The sequence below is a fragment of the Anabrus simplex genome, chromosome 14 (assembly GCF_040414725.1).
Source record: "Anabrus simplex isolate iqAnaSimp1 chromosome 14, ASM4041472v1, whole genome shotgun sequence".
Lineage (NCBI taxonomy): Eukaryota > Metazoa > Arthropoda > Insecta > Orthoptera > Tettigoniidae > Anabrus > Anabrus simplex.
In genome coordinates this window covers 81,435,461-81,451,837 of record NC_090278.1, presented here as the reverse complement: position 1 = coordinate 81,451,837, position 16,377 = coordinate 81,435,461, and the positions used below count along the sequence as shown (strand labels likewise).

At 39.6% G+C, this 16,377-nt stretch overlaps 1 protein-coding gene across 15 annotated transcripts in view; it reads right to left on the bottom strand.

The window, feature by feature from the left end:
- Positions 1–4,149: 4,149 nt before the first annotated feature.
- Positions 4,150–16,377, bottom strand: part of LOC136885226 (leukocyte elastase inhibitor) — a 263,118-nt gene continuing 250,890 nt past the window's right edge. For 9 of the 15 annotated variants that reach the window (XM_067157691.2, XM_067157690.2, XM_067157687.2 and 6 more), the window contains exon 9: positions 6,074–6,210. Coding sequence is in view for 1 of the 15 variants with exons in the window: in XM_067157673.2 (XP_067013774.1) it covers positions 6,074–6,210 (137 nt within the window). In the remaining 14 variants the exon portion in view is untranslated. Of the gene's footprint in view, positions 6,211–16,377 lie in introns of all 15 variants that reach the window. The other 6 variants (XM_067157684.2, XM_067157671.2, XM_067157673.2 and 3 more) reach the window with 5 other exon arrangements.

The window sequence follows — 16,377 nt, the reverse complement described above, 5'->3', positions numbered from 1 at the left end:
CACATCAGTGTCATAGTCTAGCGTTTCACTGTTTAAAGTTTGCTGTCAGTCAAACAGTGTTTTGTAGAATGTGAGGTAATCATTCCTTATCCAATCTATCTCGTAATGTTTGGTTAACAATGTGTTCAGGTCGTTGAGCTTTTCTTTCTTAAGAGGAACCCTTTCCTCCACTGGTACTGGCACAACAGCAGAAAAGGGTTTCCCATGCTTCAATATGCTTTTTGCTTCACTACAATCGTTATAGACAAACCCACAGCTACAACACTCATAGTAAGAAGTCTACAGTTGTCAATACACTTAATTCATAACGTACAAGTTACCTTCACCTCATCAAATGATTCAACTGTCAATAAACTCATATTCTTGACAACATTTTAACATCGCTTCAAATTTAGATGGTCCACAGAGGTCCAATTTTAACACTGTTCTTCAACCTTTAATCTACAACTTTTTATCTTCTCATCAATGTATTCTACATTTTTACCATATGCCTATAACTTTCGTCTTTTGTCTCCTGAAAAGGAATACAGTGATCTCTTGACTAACCTTCAACATTATTTTCTCAATATTACTTTTTGAATAAATATGACTGATCGTCATTCTCGTCAGAGTCTAATTGTAACCGCCAATCGCTCAACTTAATTTTATAGCAATCTTACTTGTTCATCACAGTCTGTTGCTTTGTCCATTTTACTTGTAATAGCAGCCTTTTAATGTCAATTTTAATACTTTCACCTTTGTAATTCTTCACATTGTAAAAAATTTTTAAAACCAACATTGTTATTTTTAATGTTTTTTTAGTTTAAGTCTCTTCAAGATTTTAAAAATTAATTTCATCTTATTATATGTTAATCAAGTGCTTATTTTTATTCCGAGGTTAAGACAATGGCTGATGATGCCTTCATACTAGGCGAAACATACCATTTTTAGTTAATAGATCAATGTAAATCATCCAAGACAATGACTTATTGTATTGATTAGGTGGTCAATTTAATAAATAACTTACTGTTATTATTCTAATAGTTTACTTCACCTCTTATCACACAGTTGCCCGATTTTGTTCGTGTAAGTATGATTCTCTTACAGGGTTCTGGGACATAACGAGCTTTGCTGAATAACACAAGTTAGACATAACGACTTCTGCAGCATTTGTCACCTTTAAACGTATGGATTAAATGACCTTTGCTCATGTATTACATTACTGGATTGTGTATTTAGATGAGCTGCATACAATGGTGGTGATAACTCATTCTGAGAAAAAAATGGACATAACGGGTTTTGCAACTGAATGACTCAAATATGAAACATGTGCACAGGGGCCAACAAAAATATTGTTTATGCTTTTCTAAATATATCACTGTTTGATAGAATCTGATGATGTTCTTTCAAGAATAAAACATGTCATTCTATATTAAGTTGTTTCTTTTTTTAAGTATAATACTGTTACCATAGGTTTTATTTCAGGTAGTTTATAATTTTATTACTTAAAATTCGTTTTGGCGGACTGAAGAACCTAACATTTACAAAATATCCAGTCGAAACTGAAAGGAAATGGCTTCAGTACTGTAAAAACACATTTCCATAAGTAAAACAATGAAGTGCCTTGGTGGTAATTTTGCTGACTCAGTCGTCTCTGCGACCACCAACTAGAATCACTTGTATCTTCTCCAATTTCTTCAACCGGACCAGGAGTTCTGGATACTAAATGCTTTGATTTGTTCAATTCTCAAATATCCCTTACAAAGGACACCAACCAAAACAATACCACAAAAATTCTAGGGGGACACAGATAAGGTGATCAAATGTGCACTGAAAGAAATACTTTGCTTACCATCCGATACATCCAATGCAATGCCCTACCGTCATAGGTACTAAATTCAAAAGCCTTGGAATTTTCAGAACTACATGGAAAGACTACTTACACTTAAATGTTTACACATGGCCAGAAACATTTACAACACAAGACTTCATGAGGAATGTATCTATCATCTCCAGGACAACGAAAATCTTTACTATGTGAACAAACTTCCTCAATGCTGGAAAAGTATGCAGTGCAGAAAAAGAATATGGCAAATTGTGCCATCTTCATTAGACACCCAGCCAACAAGTGTGTTGAAAACCACCAAGGATTCTCTAGCAGCAAATGGTGCGACAGCCTTAAGATGGTAGGCAACACATCACCTTCAGCAACAAAACAAAAAGTGGATGTATAATCGGACCTAACTGTCAGACACAATGCAGCCAGCAGAATTCAATACAGATAAATATAATATCCCCTACTATCTCAATAAATACCACCTCAAAAACCTGGAAGTTGTGGGACTTGTAGTTGGATTGATTTCTGCAACAGAATTATTTTAACCTTACGGTCACTTAGGTCCATATTGCCTCAAAATTAATTACACATTCATTTATTTAAACACCTTTAAATACAGTATGTGGTTCCACCTCGACATTACTATTAACAAACTACTATGTTACAAATGGCTGTTCATGTTTCGAGGGCCGGGCTGAGTGGCTCAGACGGTTGAGGCGCTGGCCTTCTGACCCCAGCTTGGCAGGTTCGATCTTGGCTCAGTCTGATGGTATTTGAAGGTGCTCAAATACGTCAGTCTCATGTCGGTAGGTATACTGGCACGTAAAAGAACTCCTGCAAGACTAAATTTCGGCACCTCTGCATCTCCGAAAACCGTAAAAGTAGTTAGTGGGACATAAAGCAAATAACATTAACATGTTTCGAGAACTTAGAACTGAGGTTAGGATTAGATGTTCATATTTTATAGGGTGATATATTTAATGTTTTAAAAAAATCATTTAACCAAGAACAGTTCAAAAATTATTACAAATGTTTACAATTATTTAATGTGTTGAGCATAAATTAAGAATTGTGATTTTAGGATTTAACAAGTCCAAGAGAATATTGGTGATTAATATGCTGCTGAAAAGGAGAACATTGTAAGTTCTCAAAACATGTACGGACATTTGTAACATAGCAATGTTTGTTAACAATATTGACAAAGTGGTACCACATATTTAAAGGTCAGTCTGTAACAACAAAGATGTGTTATTTACATCATGGCCCTTATGCCACTTGAACAGGATCTTGAGACATCAACATGCATCCTCATCTTATCGCACTCTAGTGCTGCAAATCACAAATCTCTCTCTTTGATTGTTTTTTTTTTAAATGCTATTTGTTCGGGGCATCGACCCATGTCGATCTTTTGCCCCTACTGGCACCATATTGTATGAACCTGCGTGTAATTGGAATGGCGGTAGTGTGGAATGTTGTGTGTGAGGAAAGGAAGATTAAGGATATCACAAACACCCAGTCCCCAGGCCAGGGATATTAATCATTACAATTAAAAGCCCCTGACCCAGCCAGGAATTGAACCCGGGGCCGCCAGGTGACAGGCGGACACGTTGTCCCCTACACCGTGGGGCCGGACTCTTTGATTGTTATATTTCACCTTAATTCATAACCGCTGTTGGTGACTAATGTACTATTCTGGATCCCTGCAGTCACGTGAAATTTCAGGCAGATCAGAAAACCATTTTGTGAACATGAAAAATAAGTTTTCAAAGTTTTCAATAATCAAACATTCATTTTCTCCAGAGATATTTTTCAATGCTTCAGGCAATTTTGATAGGTAACAGAAATGAAGTTCCTCCGTTCTTGTCTACAAAAAAACAAAAATGGATAACATAAGAAATGTGGATATCCGACAACAGCTTGGATTGGAAATAAGCTTGCTGGAGAGCATCGAAGTTAATATATTATAATGGTATGGTCCCATGAAAAGAATGGATCCCATAGAACTCCTCGAGCATAATGTGACCACTGTAAGACCTTCAGATGTTTGGGTGAAGCAGATTTTCAAGGACCTTGAAATCAGGGATGTAAACTGGTGTCTTGTACATGAACGACATCTGTGGATGGACAAGACAAACTGGAGGAGGCTCGCACACAACCACCCCCGGCTTGCTGGAGCGAAGAAAAGTTGATGATGACGACCTGGCTTAAGGATAGAAATCAGGAATCATCTCCAGAATTCTTAGGACTTTTACTGCCAAATCTGTAATCACTGAGATGAAAGGTTCAGTAAACATTTTTAGCAAATATGCATTTGATTGTAAAATCAAAACGATAAAAGTTTTGCATGAAGTAACTTTTATTATTTGTTGTGGCATATACTTTTAGCATAAATATACATTTCTTTGATACGAAAATACACCTGAATCATGTTAATCATTATCTTCATAGCAACCTTCAAGCGGTCAAGAAAATATTCAAAACAATATATAATACAAAACATTCATATATACAGTATTTGCAACATGTCGGCAGATTATTTTTACACAATAGTCAAAATTTAATGTCAGAAAATGTACCGATTGTAGCTGCAATACAAAAGTTAGCATACATCACTATGAATATACCCTTTCCAGCACCAATAAACTCAGTTTACAGAATAATGACGAATCAAGCTTACCAACTGATAAAAATCAACTATGTATAGGTTAGTATGATACAATATTGTAATACTCCATGCTTTCAATCAGTGGTATACAATGCATTAAGTTATAAAATTAGCAGTGGTTCAAGAATTAATCTTTTGGAAACATATACAAAAGGTATTGAAGTACAATCAACAATTTGAACATCACTATATACTCATACAAGTTACAATGTTAGTGTAAATGATCGTAATACCCAAATTTTTTGAGAAAATGGGGCGTCTCGGGTGCATATTGCATTTTAGATTCTTATGCAGACTGGAACAAATTAAAATTATGCACTAAATATGCTACAAGGTATGGCAGGAAGCTTCCAAATTAAACATCAGTTTCATATTCATGTTTTCTCACCCTTTATGCACGTATCTTTTGTAACTTCACTTCTATTTTGAAATCAATTATTAATTCAAATGTTATTTTCAATTAACGACTTACACATATAACAATGATGTTATTTATTTAGGCCTATACAACAATCTCCAAAACCAAAAGAGCTTGCCAACAAAAAGAATGGGATGGAATTAGTCACTGTCGGTTGGTGTTAGAAGTTGTAGAATTCAGCATCTGTTTGTGTTTATGAGACAAACTAGATGTAAGGAAATGGAGAAAATACTATGATACCTGTTACAAATGCAAAATATTTTAGTTAGAACAGGAGCATATTATATGTGCCAGGGTTACTTTTTCTGGATTTTGAGATTTTTAAAATGAGATTCATATTATATTTCAGTAAATAAGGTAAATTATTTTTGCATTCCTGTTATGGTATTTACTGATTTCTAGTAACTGTTAATTATTAACATTTTTAAAATTGGAAAGTGTTTGAACTATCTGGAATGTTAGATTTATTTTGTCATTATTACCGTGCAACATTTAGCAATGCAATTTGTATCATAAATACTGGAAATTACAAAGGTATGTCACTTCAGCAGATATTTCGAAGAAATTTCTCAGCTGACATTTCCGACATACAAAAGGTATTATATCAACAGGCTATTAAAAATTACGTTCTCTTAAACTGTCAGCAGTTTTATACCAACCTTTTGCATGCCAATCTGTAAACATAAGGTCAATTGCATAGTTATCAGAAGGAAGAAACATGGATTCACTATTGTGGCATGATGATCCTATGCTGCTTTATGGAGGTTTATGAATGAATTGATGCTTCATGTACTTTCCTTGATAAGAATGGGAAGATTTTTTTATAAACTACAAGCTGTAAATGCTGCTACAAAATACAATTGGACTTAATTATCTTTTTGACATTCCTGTGAACCTTCAGACAGAGGAACAAAGATTATATTCTAATTCAGGCACATTGCAATAAATATACAACTCACAGTCTGAGTTTCTTTTGTTAATAATTACAACATCTATACCTTTGTTTACTTACTCTTCTTGAAGCACATCTCACAATATTATACACTATTTTCCTTCTAACACGTATCCATAACAGTTGGATTTGTTTTTGCTTTAAGAAGTCTGAATTAGTTTTTTTTTTAAACATAATACAAGAAAATAACACTCGTGCACAACGGAGCGAGTACATTCTCTATCATGATTGTGGGGTCGTTAAGCGGCCGAAGAAAAGTGGAGAGTTAGATGCATAGTCGAAGACAACGAAGAGGAACGGATGATCGGCTATGAACACTGGGTCAGGCCAAAGCTCCATCCGCATTGCTATGACAACAGCTGAAAAAACAAAAACATTTAGTTTAGAGTCCATATAATATCACTATTAGGGTAGGGTGGGGGGCCAGTATCCGGACAGCTCGTGTTTCCAGACACTTGCAATGTCTATGTGCTTTACATTTGAAATAAACATCAGATGTGTTTTTGAAACAGATAACCAGATGACAGCACCCTCTTGTAGTGAATGGCATGAGTTGCACGGTTCTTGCTCCAGACAATATCAAAAGAAACACGATAGGACGCGCCTCCTTGTCCGTATATTTATTCTGATCTTTCGTTTCGCTTAAAGTGAGAAAATGTACAACCTGAGAGTAAGAGAACCTGTAGTATTGAAGATGAAAGGTTTAACCAGGCAATGTGTAGGTGGTAATGTTTGCACGTGTCATCATGGTGCGAAATTTGAATGATGGACAGACCTGTTTCTATTTCCGAACGCTCCATTGTTCCCAATTCCGGACACCAATACATATAAAGATATATTCAAAGCTTCTTAACTGTACAGGTTAAAGAGACCACCAACATGTATAAAGGCAATTATTAAATATTATTACTCTTTCATGTTTGATAACTTTGGTTCTCAAACTATCAGTTCAACTTAGAGGGGTGCCCAAGATAAAGGGGTATGAATTTTTGTTCACATATCAGTACAGTACAGTAGTGCTGTAGATATATTCTGAGATGATGAAATCACTCAGTAAGCGCAAGATACTATCTGCATCTGACAGGAAGTTGTGGCAGCTTGTAGGTACGGCAGGAGTAACAGATACTGTACTCATGACAAACATTAGTCATGACGGAAAAATCAGATCAATGAATTATTAAGCTGTTCATTATGCAATACTTACAGTAAATGTATAACTAAGGCACAATAGTACTACCACTTTAGAACTTCACAACAAAATCTCAATTCGCAAGAGTCACCACGGACGGAACAGGTGTTTATTGTCAGGCCTTGAGACTTTCGACAGACACATGCTTGGCAGCAATGGTTACCTCTCACACCCCTTACCCTGCAACCATAGTCTTCTCTTACTTGCTTCTTATTCGAATCCCCCTGTGGGTGGGGGCGGTAGAATAACACCCACGGTATCCCCTGCCTGTCGTAAGAGGCGACTAAAAGGGGCCCCAGGGACTCTGAACTTTGGATCGTGGGTTGGCGACCACGGGGCCCTTAGCTGAGTCCTGGCATTGCTTCCACTTACTTGTGCCAGGCTCCTCACTTTCATCTATCCGACCTCTCTTGGTCAACTCTTGTTCTTTTCCAACCCCGAAGCTATTAGGTTTGCGAGGGCTAGGGAGTCTTTCATTTTCACGCCCTTCGTGGCCCTTGTCTTCTTTTGGCCAATACCTTCATTTTTCTAAGTGTCGGACCCCCTCCGTATTTTCCCTCCGATTAGTGTTATATAGAGGATGGTTGCCTAGTTGTACTTCCTCTTAAAACAATAATCACCACCATCTTATTCGAATGCTAGGTGAAGTAAGGAAAACGCACCATCAAAAGCTATTTCTCTAAGCCCATTGGGTATCGAGTTCATGACAACTGAACCGCTGTCAGGCAATTTAGCTCTTTCAATAGGACAAATGTGATGTGACCTTCAGGGCTGACTAGCTTCGGTTATAGAGGGGTGTCCAAGATAGAGGGGAAATGAGGCTCTACCTCAACCCCATCCTGAAAAATTAAAAAATTATAAGGGCAATACACGTTTATGTGTTTTTGTGGTATCGACCATTTCAGTGACGTTTCTGCACGAATGGGATCATGGATTCAGTGCGGGCGGTGCCAGATATGGTTTCTTGAAGTCTGTGTGGGAACAGCATGAAAGGGTGATTTTGTGTGTGGCAAATGTGTTGTAAAACAATACCATGAAATGTAAATAGTAATGTACCGTGCATGTGTTAAGTTGAATAGTGGGGAACGAAACCGTCGTAACCGACATAAATACGACGTCCGGGAAATGGCACACGTATGTTTCCATGATGTCCAGATTTAAGAGCATCTGTTCCTATTATCAGACGTTTTCAATTAATTTTTAAAATATTGTTTTTGTGTATGTAATATTATCTAAATGTTATTAAACCCACTAGTATCATTAAAGCATATACTGTATATGAAACTGTATATATTTCAGTGGTAGAAATATTCACTGGTATGTGCTATATCCAAAAACATCTGAATCGTCCGGATATAGGGCCCCCTACCCTAATAGCTTTTCTAAAAATCAAGTTAGTTATCAATAATTTGTTAAGTGATAGATAGGGTTAAAAATTAAGAACGGATAGGATATTTTTAGTTTGATCTTAAACAAATCTCCCTGTAGAAGGAGAGTGCTAGAATACATCACATAAGGCACATTTTCTCTAAATCTTTACACAAACTTTTTACAAGTTATACATGTGTAACAATAAGATACGGACAAATTTTCAGGACACATTCCTTACACATGGAAGAAGAAAATATGTTATATGCGCACGGGTCTGGAAATGTTTTATATCCAAGTTTGAACTCATTTTCTACAACTCAAGGTGAAGAGTAATTTTACATGTTGATAAAGCTATAGCATACAACACAGTATTATTTGTATTATAGAGGGTTATTCCAAATTAGGCTGTCGTAGTGCAGATCTTCTCTCGTTAATAGGAGTACGGTAGTTATTTCTGAAAGAATGCAGGTTTCCCAACCTGTTCCATTAACAACCATCATCAGAAATACACAGGAAGGAACATACCAGCATACAAGATGAAACTCTTTCTTGGCTGAATTTTTCTACCTTTTTAATGTCACATTAAATGTTCGAAATGCCCTCCATTAGCACTGATATGTGCATATACCATACTCCCTGATACGTCAGTGCATCCAGAATTCAATGTGATGCGGGGTCGATGTACGTATCAATGCTAACGGAGGGCATTCTGAACATATCACGTAAAAAGTGAGCCCCCTGTAGGTGGAGGCATTAGAAGAACACCCATGGTATCACCTGTCTGTTGCAACAGGTGACTAAAAGGGGCCCAATGGGCTCTTAACTTGGGAGCTTGTGTTGGCGATTATGGGGCTTTTAGACGAGTCCTGGCATTGCTTCTAGTTGCTTGAGCCAGGTTCCTCACTTTCATCTGTCCTATCAAACCTCGCTTGGTCAAAACTTGTTCTTTTCCGACCCCGACGGTATTAGGTTTACGAGGCCTAGGGAATCTTTCATTGGCTGACACCTTCATTTTTCGAAGTGGTGGACCCAGTGACGGCGATAGGGACCCCGCAGGGCGGGGGGCCCACGACTGTTTCTTTATTCAGTGCCTGAAGAGTAATTTTACATGTTGGTAAAGCTACAGGACGTAACAAAGTATTATTTGTATTACAGAGGGTTATTCCAAACTAGGCTGTTGTAGTGCAGAGCTTCTTTCGTCAATAGGAGTACGGTAGTTATTTCTGAAACAATGTGGGTTTCCCAACCTGTTCCAATTATAACCATCCCTTGCTGCCACTCACAACAATCAACAAGGCTTTTGAAGTAATTAGCCAGTTCTGAGAACCCAGTAGTCAGCAAAGATGCGATAACGGAGACATCCTCATCATGTAAATTTTAAATACTGAAGTATCGAACCTGTTTATAACTCTCGGCAGTCAGTGTAGCTAAGTAGGCCTGCACTGGATGGTTAAGTTGTAAATTACTTGGTCCTGGGAACAAGATTATTTCTTAATGCTGTGTGGGTCAGTGTGTTTTGGTTACTATAATTTGAATATACATTTATTCTGCATGTGTGTGTTTTTGTACCATATATGTGTATTATTTTTATTCCTTTGCATTTGAAAATTATATAGTGTAAATTATTATCTCTGCTGCTGTACATTGTAATAATATACAACCTTTTCCTAAAAAATAAACCTGTAACTTTCCTTATCAGGAAACGAGGGGTCCATTTTCAATTACTGCGGGGGGAGGGGGGTCCGAGCTTCTTGGCGCTACTACTGTCGGACCCGTTCAGTTTCTTCTCTGATTAGTTTTAATAAAGGATGGTTGCTTAGTTGTACTTCCTCTTAAGGCAATCACCACCACCTGTAAGCAAGTGTTTCATGTGGTATGCCAGTATGTTCTATTCCTGTGTGTTTCTCATGATTAAAGTACAGTTGTAGAAAATAAGTTCTGACATCGAAATAAAGCGTTTCTGGACCCATGTCCACATATTTTCTTCTACGTTTGAGGAATGTGTACTGAAAGTTTTGGTTGTACTTTATTGCAACAGCCTGTATAAGAGAGTTTTTAGTATGAAGCACTGTACTGAAAGTTTGACACCAATACTTCCATAAGGATATACCGAGTTTATTTTCACGTACAGTGTACCAAATGATATCAAGTATAAGTACAGGGCAAAGATGCCATATTATCCTCAGGGCATATTGTTCTAATTTCAAGGATTTATCTCCCTGTCAAAGTGGAGATCATGAGTGATTCATGGACAATAGGATTCCGAACATTTTATGGAATGAAAATAAGTGTGGAGAGGAGTGAGACAGTAGTGATGTTAAGAAGTAATAGAGAAGGAAGAGGGAATACTGAAGTAAATGGAAGACCATTAGAAGATGTGTGAAGCTTCAAATATTTGGGGCGTATACTTGCAGAAGATGGGAAAATAAATGAAGAAATTGGAAAGTGAATCCGAGCCAATGGGTTTTACCAATGTGTGAGAGGTAGAGTATAGTGTGGAACCAGGACATCCCACAGAAATGCAAGAAAATTCTGTACACAATTTATTACATACCAATTTTGACCTACGCGGTGGACACATGGACAACACCAAAACGATGAAAGCAGAATCCAAGCAGCCAAGATTAAATTCCTTAGAGGAATCATTGCAAAGACATGAAGAAATTAAATTAGAAACATAGAAATCAGAGAGATAATTGGATTCACTAAACTGCAAGACAAGATAGAGATCAGTAGGCTGAAATGGTATGGACATAAGATTAGAATGGAAGACGATTGACTTCCAAAGTGAGAAAATAATAGGAGGAAGACAACGGGGAAGGCGGAGAAAGAAGTGGATGGATATCATGAAGGAGAATATAGAGAAGAGAGGAGTAAATGTAGAAAAGATATTGGAGGAAGGAAGGGAGTGGTGGAGAGATAGGAAACTGTGGAGGTACTTCATTCACAACCCGACCCACAAAACTGGAAATGAGAAATGAAGGAAGATCCAAAAATGGACAGGTCAGCCGAAGGCCCCGACTTTAATGCCGTTGAACGGAGATATCCGTTCAGGCCCCAACGGCTCACATCACTAATCATGCTTGCTACAGCGCTGCAAGAAGGCTGGAGACTTTAGGACGTGATAGATAGTCTCCCTGAGGAGTTCAAGATGCAATAAAGGCCAAAGGCGGTGTTTCATCAACCACCTTCTCGGACTACTGAAGGACCTATATGGAAGTGGAACGGGACCTGATGGTAAAGCTCAACGGCCCATCATGTTCCAAGGTCAGGCGTTTCGCGAGAGCTATAAAACTTGAGACTGCAATGGAGTAATGACACAAACCACTGTGTTGACTGGGTTTCTCTGATCCATCCTAACTATGAAAAACTGGCTGTTAAGTCTATATTTTATGCTCTAGGACTAGGAATAACTGGAAGGGCAGCAGACATGAACTGTATGTTACGTACCATCTTGATATTCATCTGGAGTTGCAATGGGGAAACCATGGAAAATCACGTGGATAAATAATGTGAAGGTGGAATTAGGTTACTGAATCACTTGTCTCTTCAGAGTTGTTCCCGAAGGGGAGTATGGCTTCTTTGCTTACTGTCCAATGTAACTCAGATTACAAGTTAAATCAAACTATATGATACAATGATATTAATAATAAATTATTCTTACCTGATTTATTACATACAATCTTGTGGACATTACACAATGTAAGAAAAATATGGAGGCAGAAAGAAAAATTCTTATGGAAACAAAAACAGCATGCAAAAAATATTCTTAGTGGACAACATGCATCAATAAACCTCAAGCAACACAGATCACAAAGGTAAACCAAATCATTTTAGCAAGATATAAACACTCCCAGAACCACTACAATTATTGCAAATAACATCACCACAACCGTTCATACGTATTATTAGCCAATGCAAATAAACCTCAAGTACACAATCCATGAGCAATCATAAGCGTATAACTTCCCCTATTAACTTTACTAAATAAAATACATTAAATAAGTAAAGAAAATATAAAAACCTTTAGTTTCAGAGCTACAATCCTCCAGGGGAGTTAGAACTCTAAAAGATCATATATTCTGGCATTTTTACAAAATAATTAGGATTTCTTCATTAACAATCTTATTGGCTTTACGTCCCACCAACTACTCTTACGGATTTTCGAAGACGCCGAGGTGCCGGAATTTAGTTGCGCAGGAGTTCTTTTACGTGCCAGTAAACCTACCGACACGAGGTTAAAGTATTTAAGGACCTTCAAATATCACCGGACTGAGCCAGGATCGACCTGCCAAGTTGGGATAGAAGACCAGTGCCTCAATCGTCTGAGTCACTCAAACCGGCGCATTTCTTCATTAAATCAGCTGTTAAGAAACAAGTTTTTGATGTTCACTAACTCTGGCAACAGGCACCAGATATATTTAAAGAAACTCTGGACTTCTCGAGGTAGATAACACCTGTATCTACCATCGAGCTCACTTCCATCTACCCTATCCGACCTCTCTTGGTCAACTCTTGTTCTTTTCCGACCCCAACAGTATTAGGTTTCCAAAGCCTAGGGAGTCTTTGATTAAACGCCCTTCGTGGCCCTCATCTTTGACCGATATCTTCATTCTTCGAAGTATCGGGTCTCATCCATTTTTTTTCCCATCTGATTAGTCTTCTACAGAGGATGGTTGCCCAGTTGTACTTTTAAAACAACAATCACCACCAACCACCTGTGCTGAGGTAACGGCATCTGTCCCTCCATTGTAACGCACTTCGTCATGATTGGAAGTGCGCAGATGTAGTTCCTGTCTCTAGAAAAGGGGCAATAATAATAATAATAATAATAATAATAATAATAAAGTAGCTGTAAATGTTGAACAAAGAAAAATACAGAAATGAAGTTCTTGAAAATACAGCAGATTGTACAATGTTTTTCTACCTATCGTGCGTACCAGTAATCAAAGGCTCGTGTACCATTACTTGTTCGCGTACCACAGTTTGGAAACTCCTGGTTTACAGTATATTTAAATTATTTCTTATCATGATAAAGGATTGTTCTTAAGAATTTTAGCCATTAGAATGGTTAGCCTTCGACCGAGGATAAAAACATTAGTACTTCAAGTCACTCCGAAAACAGTTCTTACTCATGACAAAACAATACGTTCACTCACTTTAAACAGCCTGTAATCTACCAGAAAATAACATTTCACCAGCTGAATCGTCAATAAGGAAGAACACAAACGGATGATCGGTTTTCAACTCTTCAGGGTGTGGTATATACAGGTATATGGCAGATTTCTTGCGATAAATCATATCTAGCATTAGAAGAAGAGCTATCTTAAGAGCCCCAAACACGCGCAGACATCTGGAATACTTACCTGCACAGACTTACCTCTGGGAGGTAAGTCGGAAGTATGCAGTTGCCCACACACGCTCAGACACTGTTTAAGATTATGCACTTCGGATGGTTGAAAAATATATACGGAATGAAATTAGATAGTCGGTATAGAGATGAGTTATTTGGACATAATGTAGCGCTCTGCACGAAGAAGACGTGCAAAAAATTATTTCAGTTTTCACATTTATAAGGTACCACGCTTACATTTATTGCCGCAACTCTGAGATAGCGCTTTCGTCGCAGTCTCCAGCTGAATTCAAGCAGCGCCAGAATGTCAGAGACTTGCCTGCAGACTTTTTGTCGACAGACTTATCAGGACTTATCGGCCATACACACAGAGACATGTCTGAAGAGACTGGTTTGCGCAGACTTACCTCCGACTAAGTCTGCGCGTGTATGGGGCCCTTTAGATATACAGGGACATTATTTTATCAATTCAGGGGATTGTCACTCGTGCCTGCGCTGCTGGCCTGTCTCCCGCCAAGCACTTTGCCGTAACGCGGCCACTGCTCGCCCGGCACTACGTCATAGAATGTTTTCGCACAAGATTTCCTGTATTTTATGAAGATATTATGTATATACACACGCTCACGTAATGAAAGTGGCATTAGAACAATACACTGACTGAGCACTAAACACGTGAATACATAACTAAACTGAACCTTACGCTGATACAGCTCTAAGCCGACTGCAAAGGATGGGAACTTGTGGCTCCTGAATAGATTAGTAGTAGTAGTAGTAGTAGAATACCGAGTCTCCAGAAATGGCTTCGCGACTAGTCATAGTAGTTCGAGTTGGAAGGTGTTGCTAATACTTGGTACTCATCTTCCAGACTTCGACTCTAGACTTCAACCCTCCTTCTTCTGGGTCTTGCGGCTGGCAAATTTAAATCTTAGAACTCTGTGGAGGTTTTCCGTTGTCTTCGCGGCCACCATTGGTCTCTCTTCTTGCAGTCACACAGCACTCATTTGCAGTAGCTGTTCTGAGAAGAACTAACTCTTTGTAAGTCGCACAAAGTGACAGACTTCATTCTTGCTTCTATATTGTTTGTACGTTACCTGTTTTACTATACATACACTGACTGACAGAGCAAATGCAACACCAAGAAGGAGTGGTTCGAAAGGGATGAAAGTTGGGGAAAAAACAGAGAAGGCACGGACGAATAATTGATGTTTATTTCAAACCGATATGCAGGTTACACAATGCGCACGGCATCGACTCAATAGGATGTAGGACCACCGCGAGCGGCGATGCACGCAGAAACACGTCGAGGTACAGAGTCAATAAGAGCGCGGATGATGTCCTGAGGGATGGTTCTCCATTCTCTGTCAACCATTTGCCACAGTTGGTCGTCCGTACGAGGCTGGGGCAGAGTTTGCAAACGGCGTCCAATGAGATCCCACACGTGTTCGATTGGTGAGAGATCCGGAGAGTACGCTGGCCACGGAAGCATCTGTACACCTCGTAGAGCCTGTTGGGAGATGCGAGCAGTGTGTGGGCGGGCATTATCCTGCTGAAACAGAGCATTGGGCAGCCCCTGAAGGTACGGGAGTGCCACCGGCCTGCTGCACGTAGCGGTGGGCATTTAACGTGCCTTGAATACGCACTAGAGGTGACGTGGAATCATACGCAATAGCGCCCCAAATCATGATGCCGCGTTGTCTAGCGGTAGGGCGCTCCACAGTTACTGCCGGATTTGACCTTTCTCCACGCCGACGCCACACTCGTCTGCGGTGACTATCACTGACAGAACAGAAGCGTGACTCATCGGAGAACACGACGTTCCGCCATTCCCTCATCTAAGTCGCTCTAGCCCGGCACCATGCCAGGCGTGCACGTCTATGCTGTGGAGTCAATGGTAGTCTTCTGAGCGGACGCCGGGAGTGCAGGCCTCCTTCAACCAATCGACGGGAAATTGTTCTGGTCGATATTGGAACAGCCAGGGTGTCTTGCACATGCTGAAGAATGGCGGTTGACGTGGCGTGCGGGGCTGCCACCGCTTGGCGGCGGATGCGCCGATCCTCGCGTGCTGACGTCCCTCGGGCTGCGCCTGGACCCCTCGCACGTGCCACATGTCCCTGCGCCAACCATCTTCGCCACAGGCGCTGCACCGTGGACACATCCCTCTGGGTATCGGCTGCGATTTGACGAAGCGACCAACCTGCCCTTCTCAGCCCGATCACCATACCCCTCGTAAAGTCGTCTGTCTGCTGGAAATGCCTCCGTTGACGGCGGCCTGGCATTCTTAGCTATACACGTGTCCTGTGGCACACGACAACACGTTCTACAATGACTGTCGGCTGAGAAATCACGGTACGAAGTGGGCCATTCGCCAACGCCGTGTCCCATTTAGTGTTCGCTACGTGCGCAGCACAGCGGCGCATTTCACATCATGAGCATACCTCAGTGACGTCAGTCTACCCTGCAATTGGCATAAAGTTCTGACCACTCCTCCTTGGTGTTGCATTTGCTCTGTCAGTCAGTGTATATAGATCATACGAGCTTCAACTCTTAAGAACCAGCTTACCTACGTCCACAAGTTATCATCTTCATAACACTCGTTTTGAGTACTGAAGTTAG